The sequence below is a fragment of the Epinephelus fuscoguttatus genome, linkage group LG9 (assembly GCF_011397635.1).
Source record: "Epinephelus fuscoguttatus linkage group LG9, E.fuscoguttatus.final_Chr_v1".
NCBI lineage: Eukaryota > Metazoa > Chordata > Actinopteri > Perciformes > Serranidae > Epinephelus > Epinephelus fuscoguttatus.
Window position 1 is genome coordinate 19,942,566 of NC_064760.1, and position 16,874 is coordinate 19,959,439.

Below are 16,874 nucleotides of genomic sequence, written 5' to 3' on the forward strand. Positions count from 1 at the left end.
TGATTTCAATATCAATCAAAATAATCGTGATTACTATTTTTGCCATAATCGTCCAGCCCTACTAGAGACAGAGAATTACAGACCACAGGATGTGTTGCACTTGCTGCTTTGACGAATCAAAGAAAATCAGAGTTGTAGTATTTAATAATTTTAACCAGGTCATTTTGAGGGTTTTTATTCTAAAAATATTTTTAAATTTTAAACATGTTTTTACTGCACAGTGTACAAATAATTAAAAATACAGTGTTTTGCACAGTGTTAACACCAGTATTGGTCAGGGAGTGATTACAGTAAATGAAAAGGTTTCTTTATGTATTTTTGATCATCTGGACACATTTCCTGATGCGACCAGCTGAGTGTCGTGTCCTCGCTCTCCGTCAGGCTTCACTGTCTGATACAGCAGCACGGCTCCTTTAGCTGAAGGACACAGCTCCGACCACAGAGGGCTGCTCCTGTCCAGCTGCAACACCTCCTACAAATGTCAGGGACAACAAAATGCAGACTTGTGTATCAACATTGTGTTATGATCACTGTGCTTTCTTTCTAATGCAACTGCCAAAACAAGGAAGCTCATTCTTGAGTTGCTGTTCAGACAATATGTAGCTTAGGGCTGGGCAATAAATTGATACTGTAAGTGTTGTAGCTTTTGAATTAATTCCCTTTACCCATTTAATCAGTATATCCACATTACTGATAATTATTAATTAAAATCTCATTATATACATATTTAGTAAAAGCGCCAATATCAAAGTATTTGGTGAAAAATATCTTTTATTTTCTCCATATTGGTGCAGCCCTTCTGTAACTTTAGATTACTCACCGTTCTGCTGAGGAACACGATATCTGTGGACTCATGGGCCTCTGCTCCTCCTTTCCAGTACAACTTTCTAACCTCATCAGATGTCAACGAGCAACTGAGGACACACCGAAAACAGACTCTTCATTAGGGCTGTCCACTATTTTCCCCAAATCATTTTTCAATTAGATTTCACAACATAGTGAAAAATGCCCTGTGTAGTTGCTGAGAGCTCAAGGTTACATCTTCAAATGGTACATTTCCTCCGACCAACAGTCCAGAAATCCAAAGGTATTTGGTTTATTATGTCTAGCAGCGTTTCTCAAACCTCTCCTGGAGTAACTCTTGTCCTGTATGTCTTAGATCTCTCCCTGCTCCAACACAGATGATTTAAATTATCAGCTAATTATCAAGCAGCTTCAGCATTTTTTTACTCCTCTGGAGTTGGATATTTTAATGCGCTCATACAGCGGATTTGAAGCTGTTTTCAGGAAGAAGAGTAACACGGTTACAGCAGCGAAGGAACGAGAGTCGGCGTGGGAGAAAATGGTCTAAAAACAAGTTACTTTTAGGTGTGATTTGTTTTGACTAGAAATAAGACACATATTTTTGGTATGATTTTGAGTTTTTGCAGTGTGATGCAGTCTGACATTTTGAGACAGTCAGTCTACCTGCACATTAATGCTGTGTCCTAGTCGCCTTCATTTTGTGAAGAAGCAATGATGGGAATGTGGGTTCCATCAATGCACCCTATCACACCGGGAAATCCTAAAAGAAATTAGGGTGCTAATTTGTGCTGCTGAGGTTGCAGCACCATGTCATTAACTGAATATGATTTATAATCATACATTTTAACTGATTTCTACATCATTCACCTGCAATCCTGTGGAACTCCTCCTTGATGACCCTCACAGGTTTATGTCCAGGGAACACAACAAAAGAGTTTAATAGACGTTTCAGAGCTAGGGACACTTTTCTCACGGCTCTACAGACAGTGGCCTTACTGATATTTTCTGCATTTCCGATACAGAAAACTCCCGTTTTCAAAAAAACGTAGAGCAACACAAAGAATCTGGTTGGATGAAAGTGCACGTCCACGGTTGGTGACGTTGGTTATGTCACGACGGATGAGGTTATGGATATAAATGATGGACTGTGATGTGACACGGTACCGTTCAAAAAGAAAATGTTCTGGAAATGATAATACGTCCATTCTGGGCCTGTGAATAATCTCCCGACAAATGCGTAACTCCCTCCTCAGTAATAGGCCTACTGCCTCTTCGTCCACAGGGTCCTCCAAGAACGGACATGCCATGGTCGAAAAAAGTAGATTTAGAACTAGAGCACACTTTAGGATCCAATTTTACCTTGAGGACAGATGATCAAACTCGCTGAAACCCGCTCGACACTAAACCAATGAATGAATGAATCGCACTGCGTGTGTGGCGTAAGAGGGGGGAGACAGCTAGAAACTCAAGGTTCATTGAAGAAAACCTGCTCCCAACCAGGTTAGGTTCACAGAGTCAGTTGTCATAGTAACTGACACCGAGCTTCAGTTACTTCTCTTTCTGAAACGGGCTGGAGTTACTCCGCTTTCTCTGGTTTACGTTACCTCCCTTTCTGAAACGGAAAACCCAGAGTTTCCCTCATTTCAGGGTTAACACACTCAGAGTTTTCACTAAGCCTGCTTTGTGAAACGGACCCCAGGAGAGGTTTGGGAAACGTTTATGTGTGACACAGAAAGGCACCAAATTCTCACATTTAAGAAGCATGAAACCAGTTAAGTTTTGGCTTCTTTGCTTAAAAAATTACTAAAACGTGATATATACTACGTTATCAACTCTACACTCTGCCTCTCTCTCCACTATTAGATTCCAGTGGGAGGATGATGTGGCTCCTAAAATCACAGATCTCAATTGGCAGTCTGTTCTTCAAAAAATTCACTCCTCAATTTGTGCCAGATACAGCCTCCTACAGCTCAAGGTCTTGCACCGCCTTCATCTATCCAAAGAAAAGTTAGCCAAGATTTATCCAGGGTCACATTCCTTATGCAACAGTTGTAGAACAGTAACATGATCCCTCATTCATTCTCATTTTCTGTGGTTTTTGGAGTCAAATTTACCCCTTCCCCACTAATTGCAATTTCAGAGAAGTTGCAGAGAACATACCTCTTCCTAGACGCTACATAAATGCTGCTGCCTTTGCCTCCTTAATTGCTCGATACCTTATACTTACTAAGTGGAAGCAGAAGGTGTCTCCCACACATGTCCAGTGGGCTGGTGATATTATGAGTTTTCTACACTTGGAGAAAATAAGGTGCATGCTGGGTGGCTCTACACGTACATTTTACAGGACATGGCAACCATTTCTGACAGATATGAAAACACTAAACTGTGAGATATTTCAAAATTGATTCTTACTTAGAGCAAACGACAATGTAGGCTGGCTGTAGACAACTGTGACTGATGTATAAATATATTTGTATGATTGCGTGTGTGCACTTATGTTTACATTTTGGCTTATGTATGACTGAAGTGTGTATGTCACCATGTATACAGTCTGTATACTGTTATTTTAGATTTTATTTAAGTCTTATACAACCTTTTTTTCCCCATTCCCAGTGGGGGAACTATAGTACTGTGTAATTGAGTATTACTTGAGTATTTCCATTTATGCTACTCTTTACTTCTGCTCCACTTCATTTTAATTGTTAAATTAAACAGTTAATTGCAAAAAAAAAATATCATCAAAATAGGTGCCAATTAATTTTGTGCCAATTGATTAACTGACTAATTGTTGCAGTTCTACTCTACATTATATCTTTATAAAAAGTGATTCAAGACAAACTCCCTTCATATCAAACCAAAACTGAATGAGTACCTGACGTAGAACTCAGCACTTGGTCTCCCAGCGCTGGTGTGATTAAGCGCGACACCCATCAGGACCGGCTCTCCGAGGGAGCTCAGGGGAATATTCACCTGCAGACCAACAGACAGAAGAAGGTGTGATGTCACAGTGACATTCAGGGTGGGTTGAAGCTGGGCAACAAGCAGAGCCGCAGCAGCATTAGGAGTGAATGACAGGAGCTCCAGATCTCAATCCATCTTTACTCTCGTTATGACCCACTGAGTTTGTGGAGGACAAGGGACATGACCAGAGGATCATCAGCAGGATGAACCTGGTCAACCTGTCCAAGACTTGTATCCTGCAGGCCCTGAGGAGTGACTGGAAACAGCTGCATACAACCAGCCACTGCACATACAAGGCAGTGACTCCTCATACTAAATAGATCCTTTGGGCACAAGTGTAAGTAATCTTAAATCATACTTATGACATAACTGTGTAATTCAGCGTCAACTTAACATGAAATAACAAGTCTACAGTGGACACTTTTCTCACCTCGTCTCTGATCTCGGCGCACACAGACGAAAACAGCTCCGAGACGACGAGCCTCTGCTGCATCATGTCCACACTGATCTGCTCCTCACACACTGAGTGGCCCAAACGCTCACACACCACCTGAGGAGGTGCAGCGACAGTTCAATAAAACATGACGCATATTTGAATGTCACTTCATTTTCTTTATTGACCTCACCTTTGGCTCTGGGTGACCTCCGGGGATGTCCAGGAGCCCCCCTGCCTCCGCCACCCTCTGGCTCCTCCTGATGAACACCACCTGACTATCGTCTGTACACAGGATGCCACCTACACCCAGAGGCTGAGCCAGCAGCACCAGAGGATCACTGAATTCCTCCTCCCCTCGCTGACGAAGCTCTGCCACTTGACATGACCAGTTTGTTCCCAGGTAGTCCTTATAGCATGTGAGGCCTAGTCTCAGAGTGAGGAGCGGAGTGGTGTCTTGATCATCTGTGTTTTTGGAAGAGGGTTCAGCTGTGATGCTCTCGCTGACACTGTCTACACTTTCTGTCTTCACAGGTCCGTTTCTGTCCAAACTGCTCTGAGCAGCGTCATGCAGACCATCAGTGATACACAGATCCTCCTTCATTGTTTGTCTGCTGTGTTGAAACTCTCCCTCCTGCTCCTCTGCACAGTCTGAGAAGGAGATGAGGGTTGGCTGAGAGCACGAAGGGTGTTTAGGAGAAGCAGAGGATGACGAGGCCAAGCAGAAAGAGTGCAGTCTGAATTTGGACCCATTGAAAAGCCACGGCTCCTTGGACACCCGCTCTGTCCACACCTCATCTATCAGACGCTCTAGAACCGGATCTGTCTGCCTGTTGAATCTGAGGAGGGACAGGAAGCAAACAAATTCTTCAGATTACTACGGTTACAGTTTGCACAGTGTCAAACTACTGCATTAAAGGATAAGGCTGGTGTTATTCTATATTTTCTTATCATCAAATCTCATAAAAATCCCTTCCTGCCATGTCATGTCATTCTTTAAAGTTCCTCTGTGGGCATTCACCCCTAAAAACTCATCTCTGTTCCTGTCATGCCTTAACATGGCTGAGATCTAACTCTATACCTTTGCTCCATTTTGTATGCGTGCATCTACCTGCTCACCTTTACCTCTGCTTATCAAACACACAAACATCTGCTTGTACATGAGCCTTCAGGTTGCCAACGTGATCAAACAGCTGATTGTGTGTTGTTAATGTTAAATGAACCTTAACCCTGATCGGCAGCTCCGACAAGCTGAAGTGAAAGTTAGTCAACCTGCAAAATGCTGACACATAGCCACACCTCCTTCTCATGTGATACTCCACAAGCTGATGGGATTGGTTCGTTAGGTTTGTGACCTCACAAATGATCATAATCTGAATCAGTGGGTGTGCTCCTTTTCCTTTTGCACAAACTGGCAAAAAGTGATGCTGAGCTGCGAGGGAGGAGCATATCCCTTAAATGTAGGGGAAAAGTTTGCTGGTGGGAGCAGACTTTGGAATACATTAGAGCGATCAAAGTTTATTGTGGCACTAATCTTTGATGAGATACCAATGCCACAGAGGAAAGTAAAATACCAGCAATCACCTGCTGGCTGCTCTCATTCAGTTGTTAGAGCAAAATGTATTGTACTCTGTATTTAGCGTTTCGACTGTAATTGTAATACTGAATAACTGTTGTGTCTGTATGGGCCATGTGGTGGAGGTAGGCATACATGTCACTGTCGTTGCACAAAGTAAGTTTAGAAAATAACATCACTTTACTGTAATGCAGTCTTTAAAACAGGAAAAGACAACACTCAGATTCCAAAATCTAAGACATATCACGGTATTGATATGATATGGATATATTGCCCAGCCCTACGTGTAGCGTATATAACACCACATGGACATGCCAACAAGGTAATAACTTGATTTTCACTTGAGGGGTTTTTAAAAATAAAGCCCAATATCTATATAAGTTTTGTGCCATTGTTTTGTTAAGTAGAAAGGTCTTATGTGATATTTACACATTCCAGAGGCCTGATCAATGATCCTACCTTTCAGAGAGCTCCACTTGTACTTGAGACTCCAGCAACCCCCTCCAGGCTGCACAGTGCAGCAGCAGAGACACCTCAGAGTCCATCATCTCTCACTGTGGATTCTCATTGACGTCTCTTCACTCACACGGCTGCAGCTCTGTGAGGGTTTTTAACTGTTAATATTTCTACTGAGGAAACAAAACGAAAGAAAAAAGAGGCTGTAAACATGTTGTAAAGAGCTGAATCTGGCAAACCATCTAAATGCAGTAAATAACTGTGTCCTGGTCAGGAAGTATGTCCACTCCTCACACACAAACAGACACGCCATGAACACACAGTCAGGGGCAGCACAGATCATTTGGTTCATTTCTAACAAGCCTGCAGTTATTTAAACGTTGAATTTAATTACAGGTGTAAGTTTTATCAGTGAAATCAAATAACTCCTGAAATGTTTAATAGTGTAACATTTGTTGAATAAATATATTTTCTTCTCAAGTGATTAAGGAAAGCAAATATGGAGAAGTTAAAGTGCAGTCACATTTAGAGCCTTCTTGTGTATAACAAAGTACTCCCCCACAAACTCACAGTCCACCCACACAAGTGTTTCCACGTCATCTGTTAGACTCTTGTCAGAACTAGCTGTACTTTACTGACATCTCCTCCACTCTCCTGCTTGCTATAATAATAAATAATAATGTTAATAACACCTTTCAAAGCACTCAAGGACACTTTACAAGCCACAGTTAAAAAAAAGCAGCAATGTAGGCCTATCCGTAAATCATAAATAAATATTAGGTATGAAATCATCATCATAAATTCATCATCTGTGCAGGTCACCATATCATCTGTAACGATGCATCAACTCACACCTTTATCAGTGTGATATGCATGTAACTCCCAGGATAGCTCCTGAAATAACTGAGTGATTGGAAACACCTTTAAAAGTAACTGTGTCTGTGTAGGTGTCAGGACACTAGCCCAGGCATTGATCAACAGCTGATAACTGCGAGCTGGAGCTATGAAAGGAGCCAGAAATTAGACAAAAATCATATTTTCCCGTCTGCACAGCATTGTACAGTTTGTTATGGATCACATATGTGGCTACATTAATGTTATTCTTCGTTGGATTTACTCGATGTTGTGAACTGTTCCGACTGAAACCTGACAACTTCAGAGATGAACTAACTTACTTTTATTTCATCCTGCAGCTGAGAACACACAGAGAGACCACAGACTGAGTGCCAGTCAGTCTCACATGTTAAGCCATAACGCCGCCAGTATTTAGTACCGTGTAAAGGTTACTGCAGAGGCCTGGACATGTGTTAAATCTGAGTAAAACATTGTAGTTGATTAGTCTTACCTTCCGAGGTGGAAGCTTATGTAGAAGAGGAGAGCGTAGGTTCTTCCTCGTTTTTGAACAGACGGCGAAATGTGCTCATTATCACCACCCAGTGGCCAAGCGTTGGAACTACATGTATGTGTGACATCATCAGAAATATTTTACTGACTGCTGGTAGTTGTTTTTATAATTTAAAACATGTGATATTGTACGTTGTGTAGCATTCAAAATGTATAGATAATATAGATAAATCCTTTATTTCACCCCTGCAGGTGAACACGGCAACAGAAGGGTTAAAATCCTGGCGAAACAAACATGTGCAGGGGGCGGGGTTGTGTTGTGTCAAGATCCCGGGAATCGACAGTAACTTCCGGTCATAATCAAACTTAAAATACTGGGCACTTTGTTACAAGTTACAAACAGTAATCAGTGTTGGGTAGTAACTAGTTACAGTAATTAAATTGCAAAATAAATGTAAAAGTCATCAGATACAGTTACTGAAAAAAGTTAATTGAATTACAGTTAATCAGAATGTTGGTGTGTACAAAGGGGTTATATCTAAATATATTCTTTGTAGTAAAATGTTATATGTAGAATACGTCATTCCTTCTTTTGCTTTGCATCTTTTTCACTGTTCTTTTGGCATAGCCTAAATCTGACATTTTAGTTTCACTGCCCAGTTTAAAACATCTATCAGAGAAGTAATCGAAAAGTAATCAAATGTCATAGGTTACACACTTTGATGAAGTAATTACAATAGTTGTACAACGTATTACATTGTAACAGGGTAACTAGTAATCTGTAATGCATTACCTCTCAAAAGCAACCTTCCAACGGTGACTGTAATAAAAATAAAGTACAAGTGCAGCTATTGTTTATGCGCATAGATAAATACTAGAATAGAATTTATGTTAATCTTTTAGCACTTCCGGTTCTCTCATCTAAAAGTCAATACGTTTTTTGAATGGGATTTTGGTAAAATGCCTCAAATAAGATCTGTGGTTAACAAATGCGAGTTTCATGTTTTGTTCTACGACATAAAACACGTCAGTAAATACCCTACTTGTGAATTTTGAAGCTTTTACGTGTCGTAAAAAAGGCGGTTGCGAACAAGTTGCTCAATACGACTACAAACCCTGTCGGGGACAGTAAACGTCATCACCCCCGAACAGGCGAGAGTGCTGGCAGTCCGCCATTACAGTTTCTTATTTAGCTTAAACAGTCCGATTTCCCCATTATACAATGTTTTTAAAATAAATTGGCCGAAATCAGTTGAAAGCTTCGTGGCGGTGACGTCAAGAGTCATGCGACCGTGGAGTAGTCATGTAGTCCGTTAAAGCCTAACGTTAGCTTTTTACTTCTGGCGATCGCAGTTAAGCTTCAAATGCGGTATGAAAGGTGTTCATATGTGAAGATTATCTCGCTGAACAAAACCTGTAAGTATCATAAACTTGTGTTAGCCACAGAGCTTATTTTCTGACATAATCCAAAACGCAATGAAAAAATCACATTCACTTTCTCGTCCGGGAACCAGCGCTATGCTAAACTTCCGGGTTTTGACGTCAGCCCTGGCACACTCTATAGGCCATAGCAATAAATAAATCAATAAATTATTATTATTTATTAGTAGTAGTAGCAGTAGTAGTGGTAGTCGTTGTTGTAGTAATATTAACTAGAAGAATAACATTCATTATTTGTTTTGTTGTCTGGTCTAATGAATATTATATTTTAAAAAAAACCAAAACAGTACAATATGTCCTTACTCTTTATATAACACATGGTCGCCCAAAAACCCTTTGAAGTGGTAGGGGGGAAAAAACAACAATAAACAAACAAAAAAAGAAAAGAAAGAGAAAACGGGGCCTTTATTTTGAAGGGCCACACTCCAGTCTTCCGGTTTTATTGTAGCTAGCATGATGCAGTTGAGTTTATGCAACGGGCCCACAGTACTGGTACTGTTATGAAACGGAGTCCCGCTGGTATGTCACTTTTCTTTGTTTAAAGTCTGCCTTTCCACTCGCTCCAGGTTTGTAACACTGTTTAACTTTTGTGCTTCTTTTATTACACAACACAGCTAGCTAAGTTAGCTCATCGTTAGCATGCTCACAGTAGCACAGAATAGCTGCCAGGCACTTGAAGCTAACTCCCGGCTAGCGTTAGCTCTGCTGTTCAGGTAGCAGAACAAAGTGTACCCACTGGAAACTAATTGTTACTGTATGTTAGTTATTTGACAGTTCATTTCACAATGATAAACGTGCACACAGCTGCTGTCTGCAGCTGATGAAAGTAATCAAAGTAGGTATTTGTAATTCAAAGTATAAAACTAACTTCTACTGTAACATTATTGGATCAACACACCCCCAAGCACAAAGCTGCACGGTGACAAAGTAAATGACACGTTGTGTTTATTGTTTCAGCTGATAATAAGACAGCTGCAACTGTTGTTTGTTCAGTGGTAAAGTCCTAAATTAAAGATAAATCCCTCACCTCGTCTCATGTTGTTGTTCTTAGTCAGATCACGTGTAAACAGACAAGAGAAAAGTTGCTGTCAGCATTATTTTCAATGGAAACACACTGAAAGGTAAAGACAGGAAAACTGTCTAACAGCAAGTTAATAACTATTTCTACCAACAGAGCATTATAATATCTTTATTTTACTCTCTATTTAATCAATATGTTTTCAAGCTTAATGCTTGCATTGACATGGGATACATCACTTACTCAGGACTATGATCTTTCAATGACTAATGCAGTACGTTACATGTCAGGGTCATTTCTTTCAAGTATGTCACACATTGCTCAAATGGTTATCCTAAAATTTAAAGTCAGATAGTCTATGAAATTAGGAAAATAAATCACTGACAACTGGAATCCAGTTGTCCATGGTTGGGGACATCGTGTTCCATAGTTGTTCAAGTTATGATTTTGTTTTTAGCTGCCAAAATTGTTACAACACACATTCATGATGTGATATGATCCTTCCATAATGTAACAAAAGAACAATCAACTAATATTCATTATAAGTTGTTGCCAATCTTCTATCACTACAATGTAATTAAACAAGTACAGAAAATTAAAAAAAAAAAAAAATCATCTGCCATATTTAAAGCACACTGCTTCCAACTCCTTTGTATGAATGTAAACTTCAGCATTATAAAACACCAGATTATGTTCCTCCTACAGAACATTAATAAGATGTATTTATGCAAAGTGCAACATAAATATATTTAAAATGCTGTCAGGCTGGGGTCTGTTTACTTAGTAGTTTATATTTTGGTTTTAAATATCTCCCTGCTTCCCCAGTAAGACTCTTTGTCTCACTGTTAATGTTACCATCTACTTTATTCGCACAGGTCGTCTGTGTGGAACCTCAAAAACTTTCCATCATGCAACTGGAGGCTCAGCTACGTTTATGTCAGAGTTGTCTTTGGTGCTGCAAGAGCGGTCTGCGTCTGCTCTCACAGAGCTATGTACACAGGTAGACTCTACATATATATGTGTGTGTGTGTGTGTGTGTGTGTTTCAGAATGATTAAAAACAACTTGGTGATTGTGTTTCGGTATTATGCTTTATACTTTATATAGGTCTTAATGTGTGTTTAGTTTTGACTTCTTTGCTTTATCACCACAGAAAAGCTGTGAACTACTACGACCTCCTTGGAGTCAAATCTGATGCATCCTTGGACGAAATTAAAAATGCATTTTTCAACAAATCTAAGAAGGTAGAGTCCTAATTTTTTAACAAGTTGTGCATTTAGACAAAATGTCCGGCCACAGGAGGGCAGCCTTTCACAGCATGGTTTCCACTTTTCAACTGTTCCCACAGTGAGCGTCCTGACTGTTTGTTTTCATGTTGTGGCTCCTAGTATAAATAAGGATGTGCATGTGTATTTACCTTATGGTTTTGGCATAACTGAGGGATGAGAAAACTCCCCCCTTTTAGAGGAAAAAGCACAGTCATAAGTGTAAACAGCACATTTTCATGCATTTGTTAAAAGAGAAAGTAAGAACATTTTTGTGTGATAATGCATGTTTATATTAGCACACATGTCCACACATTAGTATACATGCTCAGATTAGCACATGCCTGCACCAGAATATGTCTTGATTCATAGGCTGGTTTGCTCAGTAGACCTCATTACTGAAACTGACTCACTCATCCTGCAGTTACACCCAGACAGTGACCCATCCAACCCAGCGCTGCACAGCCAATTTGTGGAGCTGAACGAGGCCTACCGAGTGCTGAGCAAAGAGCTGAGCAGGAAGGAATACGACTTCAAAATCCGACCTCCATACAGCGGGGGCCAGGCCTTCAGATCTACCTCCAGTCACACCACCTACAGAGCCAGGTGAAGATACAGACAATCTGTCAAGTTTGTACTTGTTTAAGCGTTACATAACTTGACCTTCCTCCTCACTCTTTAACCCTGCTAATGTGGGATAGGCAGACATTGGCTGATGTTCTTCTGTGGCAAGAAGACATGTAGCTTTAACAATGGACTTGTGGGTTAGTGTTTTGCTATAGCACTCTCATTAGTCATGCTGTTCTTGTAAAGACTAAACAACTAAAAGCTCAGGTGCTCTGTACTTTGCCATAGAAGGAACACTAACCCTGCAATTATTTATCAGAAATGTTCATTTATTTGTTGGAGGTGCCGCATAGTTTGATATTTCAAGGTTTGTTCAAGTTTTGCACAAGTCTAGAAACTGTTCTTTTGACATTGTTTCTGCCAGAGGCCAGTCTTCAGCAAATTGTGTTGTCCTATTTTTTGAGAGAAGACTAGGACTGTCTTCTTTCTGCTATGGGCTCACATTATGGAGTCCTTGCGAGTAAGTCTCGCTCTGTCTGCAACTGTGCAGAAATACCAGGTTTAAACATAATGAATAGACATACAAAAAAAGCTCAGCATTCGAATATTGATTTAGAATGCAAATGTCAATGTTACGAATAAAGCTTTAAATCTTTTTAAACTATTTGGTACAGTCCAAGAAAAGACAGACAATCACTGAGTTTACTGTCTTGTCCTTCACAAATTGATTGAAAATGTACTACTTAATAGTCCCTTAGACTCGCCCCATTAACGCTTTAGTTAAGACTGTATCAAACATTTGTACCAGATGTCCAACCTCCTGTTTTTTAAGTGACCAATCATATTTCTTTTTCAACTTCTTTACCACCAGTACGGGGACCCAGAACAACTTTCGTTATTGGGAGCAGTTTCGTCAAGCACAGGAGATGCCGGCAGAGGAGTGGCAGAAGAGACGGAAGAGGAACTTCCACCTGGTTTGCTACTGCATCGTCACGATGGTGCTCAGCATCGGAGCCCACTTAGTCTTCTTTAGGTACAAAACAGGCACACGATGAAGACACTTTGAAAAGTTGAATATTACAAAAGTAGAAATAACTTCCCTCACTGCGCTGAGTTTTCTTTGCTGCCCACTCACATCCAGATGAATGGGACTGTTTGTGGACACAACCGTGCCATGTGTGTCGACACAACCTTGTTGCAGGATTTGTTTTCACAAACTGATTGTGTATCACTTCTATTTGTGGAGATTCACCTCTCTGTGGTCTGTAGAGCTGTATAACAGCTGTACAAACTCATAAAGGCAACTGAGCATACAGAGAGCCCGCTGAGTGACACGTTTTCTAGGTTAAGCAAAGTTTTTCTGCAAACAGCTTAACTCGAGTGTTTCTCGACTCTTTTAGGAAACTTGAACAAGTTCACAATAACTTCATGGATGAGAAAGATCGAATCATCACAGAAATTTACAATGAATCCAAAGAGAGAGCCAGGTGAGTGCACAAACTTCTTTTTGATGACTCATTTGAGTGGTAGCAGTTATTTTGTTTGGGTTCTGTGATGCTTGAATAAAGAGCTGAGTGTGAAATTTTCTTCTCTGCTGTTTTTCAGGGTCAACGGTTTTAAGAAGCAGACAGAAATCCTGCGGCAGAAACATGCTGAGTTTGTAGAGAAGTTCAAAATCCGCAACGATGGAGAAGACAAGTAGGAGAGTCTCCAACTGTGCTCAGTAATGATGGAGTTTGAGCTGCCAGCAGGTTGAAGGTGGACGCAAGACTGATTGTGGTACCTGTTTTAGGATTTTAAAGTTGTTTTTTTTTTTTATTTAAACGAAACAGATTGATGCACCCGTGTTTGTTCTCAGCTGTGATCCTGAGGACTTGAAGACACAGAACGCGGGTGTGATGTTGGGTTTCATCTGGTCATACATATGTGTCTTCATGACCATGCTAAACTGCACATCAGACTGGACTGATCTGTTGAACCATTTATACTTAGTGTGGATTATTTGAAGTGATGTGATGGTCAAAAGGATCCAGCTTCAGCTCAAACCTCTCTGAGCCACAAAGAAAACTGTATAAGTTGCTTCTAATTAGGGCTGGGTATTATTTAAAAAACTGTCACCAGATGCTATGGGTGTGTGTGCCTGGGTCCAGACTGGTTGTCTGGCATTGCGACATGAAAGAGCAGCTTCTTTGTTAAAATGAAAACCTACTAGTGAGTATCACAGAGGGAATCAATTAGCCAGTCAGCGCCACGGGTGGTACGAACGCCATTGTCAAGTGTTATCAAGCGATGTGCCAGAACCAAAGAGGAGTAATAATAACAATGGTGAGTGCTATAGACAAGATAGATGCTGCTATTGAGGATGCTTTTAGTCGTCATAACTTCTCAACATTGCCCAGTGTTGTAGTTTGTGTTACTTTGCTTAGCTCCACTCTTAAAAGCCCAGCAAAACAGTGTGTGGACTTAAAGTGACGTTAGATTCAGGCAGCCACATTGCTCTGTAGTGATTGGTTAGGGAAAATTGAATTCTCCTCCCTCACAGAAATTAATTAGAGAGGTGGCAATGTCACACTAAAGATGGAAACAGACTGTTACAAGTTGACAATTCTGTCCGATATCAGGCGACAGACATGTAGTATAGCCCTACTTTTGAATGTTGTGGTGGCACCTTAGCACACTGAACTGTCAACTCTGTCAAACACACCACACTCGACTTCATACTGAACTGTACTTAAAATGAAGAACGCCTGAGGTGTTTGGCTGCAAGGAAATCCATACGAGTAGTCACTTTTTTTTTAGATCTATGTACATAAAGGATCAAATTCAGGTATTGTTTGATCAGAGAAGTTTTGATACTACTTGGTAACGGCTTGTTTCAGGGTACTGATACCCAGCCCTGATCCAGATGAACACACGGGAACCTGTTATTTATTGTCCCCTGACTCATTGCTGTTAGTGGTACACAGCATACAGGGCTCACAAATAAAAGCCAATCAATGCCAGATGAGTTGAGTCAGGTCAAGACAGGACTGACTAACTGATTGATTAAAATCATATCTTGGGCTGAACATTAATGTTCTCTTAGGTTTGATGAGACTGTTGGGGGATGATTGGGGAGGGTGAAGTATGACTGTGCAAAGTCAAAAGTTTCGGCAATAAGTGGTCGAAACAAAGTGATTGAAAAATGCGACTATGCCTCTTCAGTAATCACAGGTATGGATCTTGGGACATCACTGTCAAACTCCTCATTGTTCCCTCTGTCGACCTTCTGTGTTACTGTAAAAATGCAACACCATGCATAATAAATGGACCTCCATTTGTTATAAATAGAGTTAGAGAAGAAGAAGATCAATATTATGGCTTGAAAAGAAGTGACACTGAGTAATTTATTTAGACTATGAGACTATGAAAATGTTAACATTGAATGAGTGGAAAGAAGTTCACTGGTTATTTCAACATTTTCCACTTTGCCTCTCAGTTTTTAGATTTTAGAGATTTTTGATGTCATTCTGTTTTTAACTGCCTTACCTCTTTCCTGAGGGGATGTCAGAGGGAAATGATTAAAAGATCAACATTTTCTCATTAATCATTACTTTTCCTTTTTGTTTGTCTCTCATTCATGTATGTGTTGGTCCTGGATTTGTAATACAGAACAGACTACAGACACTGCATGATTTTTCTTATTTCCAACCAATGAATTTAAGATTACTTTGGACAATGGTAGATGGACTTGCACTTGTATAGCACCCTCTAGACTTGCGAACACTCAAAGCACTTTAACACTACATATCACATTCATCCATTCACACACTGGTGGCCGAGGCTACCATACAACGTGTCACCTGCTGCTCAGTTGAACATTCACACTTAGCCATTGGGTGCAATTTGCAATTTAGCATTTTGCTCAACAACATGCAGGGTGGAGGAGCCGGGGATTGAGTTGCTGATCTACCGATCACAGGATGACCTGCACTACCTCCTGAGCCACAGGCGGTCTAGTAAAAGTTATTTAACCACATCAGAGAAATCTTTCAAAAGTTAAATTTAATTCTACTCATTGGCTGAGACGTCCAGATGCCTTTTAATGAGCAACCACACAGAAGAGTCAGCACTGTTGGATAATTAGATAATTATTGATCTGCCCTGGCTGAGAATTTACAAGTTCATTTTCCATTATCTCAATGAAAGTGAATTTTAACTGCTCTCCTTACCCTCTAACCTCACATTCAGAGCTGCAGATGTAATGTGATTAACTGAGAACTGACTGTACAGATACAGTACACGGCATGTTTATTTGCATATTTATCCTCGCATGAAAGCTCTATTTCATTTTGGTTATAAAACAGTTCATCTGCACATCCTGGGTATACAACATCTGTTTACTTGTGACATCATGGAAAAGAGGCTTTGTTTCTGGTTATTTCTTAAAGAATATTTGCACTACTGAATTTATGAAATCCCAAAACTACTGTGTGAACTGAAGAGAAGCGATATTGCTCTTTACATTCTCTTGTATTCTTGTCACCAGTGGCCCCTGTGTGGAGACTTCAGCTGGAGATAAGGTTTCCCTGCATAGCTTACAGACACCCTCACCCTCATGTGGCGTGTGAGTGCCCTGTCATAACCCAAACACACTATAATGACTGAGATTCTGGTGTTGGCATGCCTCCACACACACACACAAAAGAAAACCAGCTATGAATGCAGCTTATCTTCAGTTTAATAAGCTGCAGAGGAAAAGTGTGTCAGATCATGCTCTGAAATAATGCTGTGTATCTGATATCCCCTCTGATGTATTATTTGGAGAATAATAGACAGTGATATGGAGTGGAAGATTAAGTAATTAATAGTCTGTAATTGTCATTCAAAAAGGGAAACTAGAAGAATGACAGGATGGATTCAAGACCCTTGTCAGCCTGTTAGCACATTAAGAACACAACACAATGTTGAAAGGATTAATATTTGACAGTTACAAACCATTTCTGTTGAGGGGATCAATGGTTAAAAGATT

At 40.3% G+C, this 16,874-nt stretch overlaps 2 protein-coding genes across 4 annotated transcripts; one reads left to right on the forward strand and one right to left on the reverse strand.

Moving 5' to 3' along the window:
- Positions 1–137: 137 nt before the first annotated feature.
- Positions 138–7,648, reverse strand: nudt22 (nudix (nucleoside diphosphate linked moiety X)-type motif 22). 2 transcript variants are annotated; one of them, XM_049586243.1, is made up of 7 exons: positions 7,576–7,626; positions 6,234–6,400; positions 4,392–5,037; positions 4,196–4,315; positions 3,677–3,774; positions 821–914; positions 138–472 (listed from the first exon to the last, which is right to left on the reverse strand). In XM_049586243.1, exons 2-7 carry the CDS (start codon positions 6,320–6,322, stop codon positions 323–325), a joined length of 1,197 nt encoding a protein of 398 aa, XP_049442200.1. In that variant the 5' UTR covers positions 6,323–6,400; positions 7,576–7,626; the 3' UTR covers positions 138–322. The 2 variants fall into 2 exon arrangements, with proteins under 2 accessions (XP_049442200.1, XP_049442198.1); XM_049586241.1 differs by having other exon boundaries at positions 139–472; positions 6,234–6,403; positions 7,576–7,648.
- A 1,810-nt stretch (positions 7,649–9,458) lies between these two features.
- On the forward strand, positions 9,459–15,540 carry dnajc4 (DnaJ (Hsp40) homolog, subfamily C, member 4). Of its 2 annotated transcripts, none has more exons than XM_049586487.1 (7): positions 9,459–9,533; positions 10,908–11,032; positions 11,185–11,275; positions 11,721–11,902; positions 12,735–12,896; positions 13,264–13,350; positions 13,469–15,540. In XM_049586487.1, the coding sequence occupies exons 2-7, from the start codon at positions 10,941–10,943 to the stop codon at positions 13,563–13,565; spliced, it is 711 nt and encodes a 236-aa protein (XP_049442444.1). In that variant the 5' UTR covers positions 9,459–9,533; positions 10,908–10,940; the 3' UTR covers positions 13,566–15,540. The 2 variants fall into 2 exon arrangements, with proteins under 2 accessions (XP_049442444.1, XP_049442445.1); XM_049586488.1 differs by having other exon boundaries at positions 9,488–9,580.
- The last annotated feature ends 1,334 nt before the right edge of the window (positions 15,541–16,874 follow it).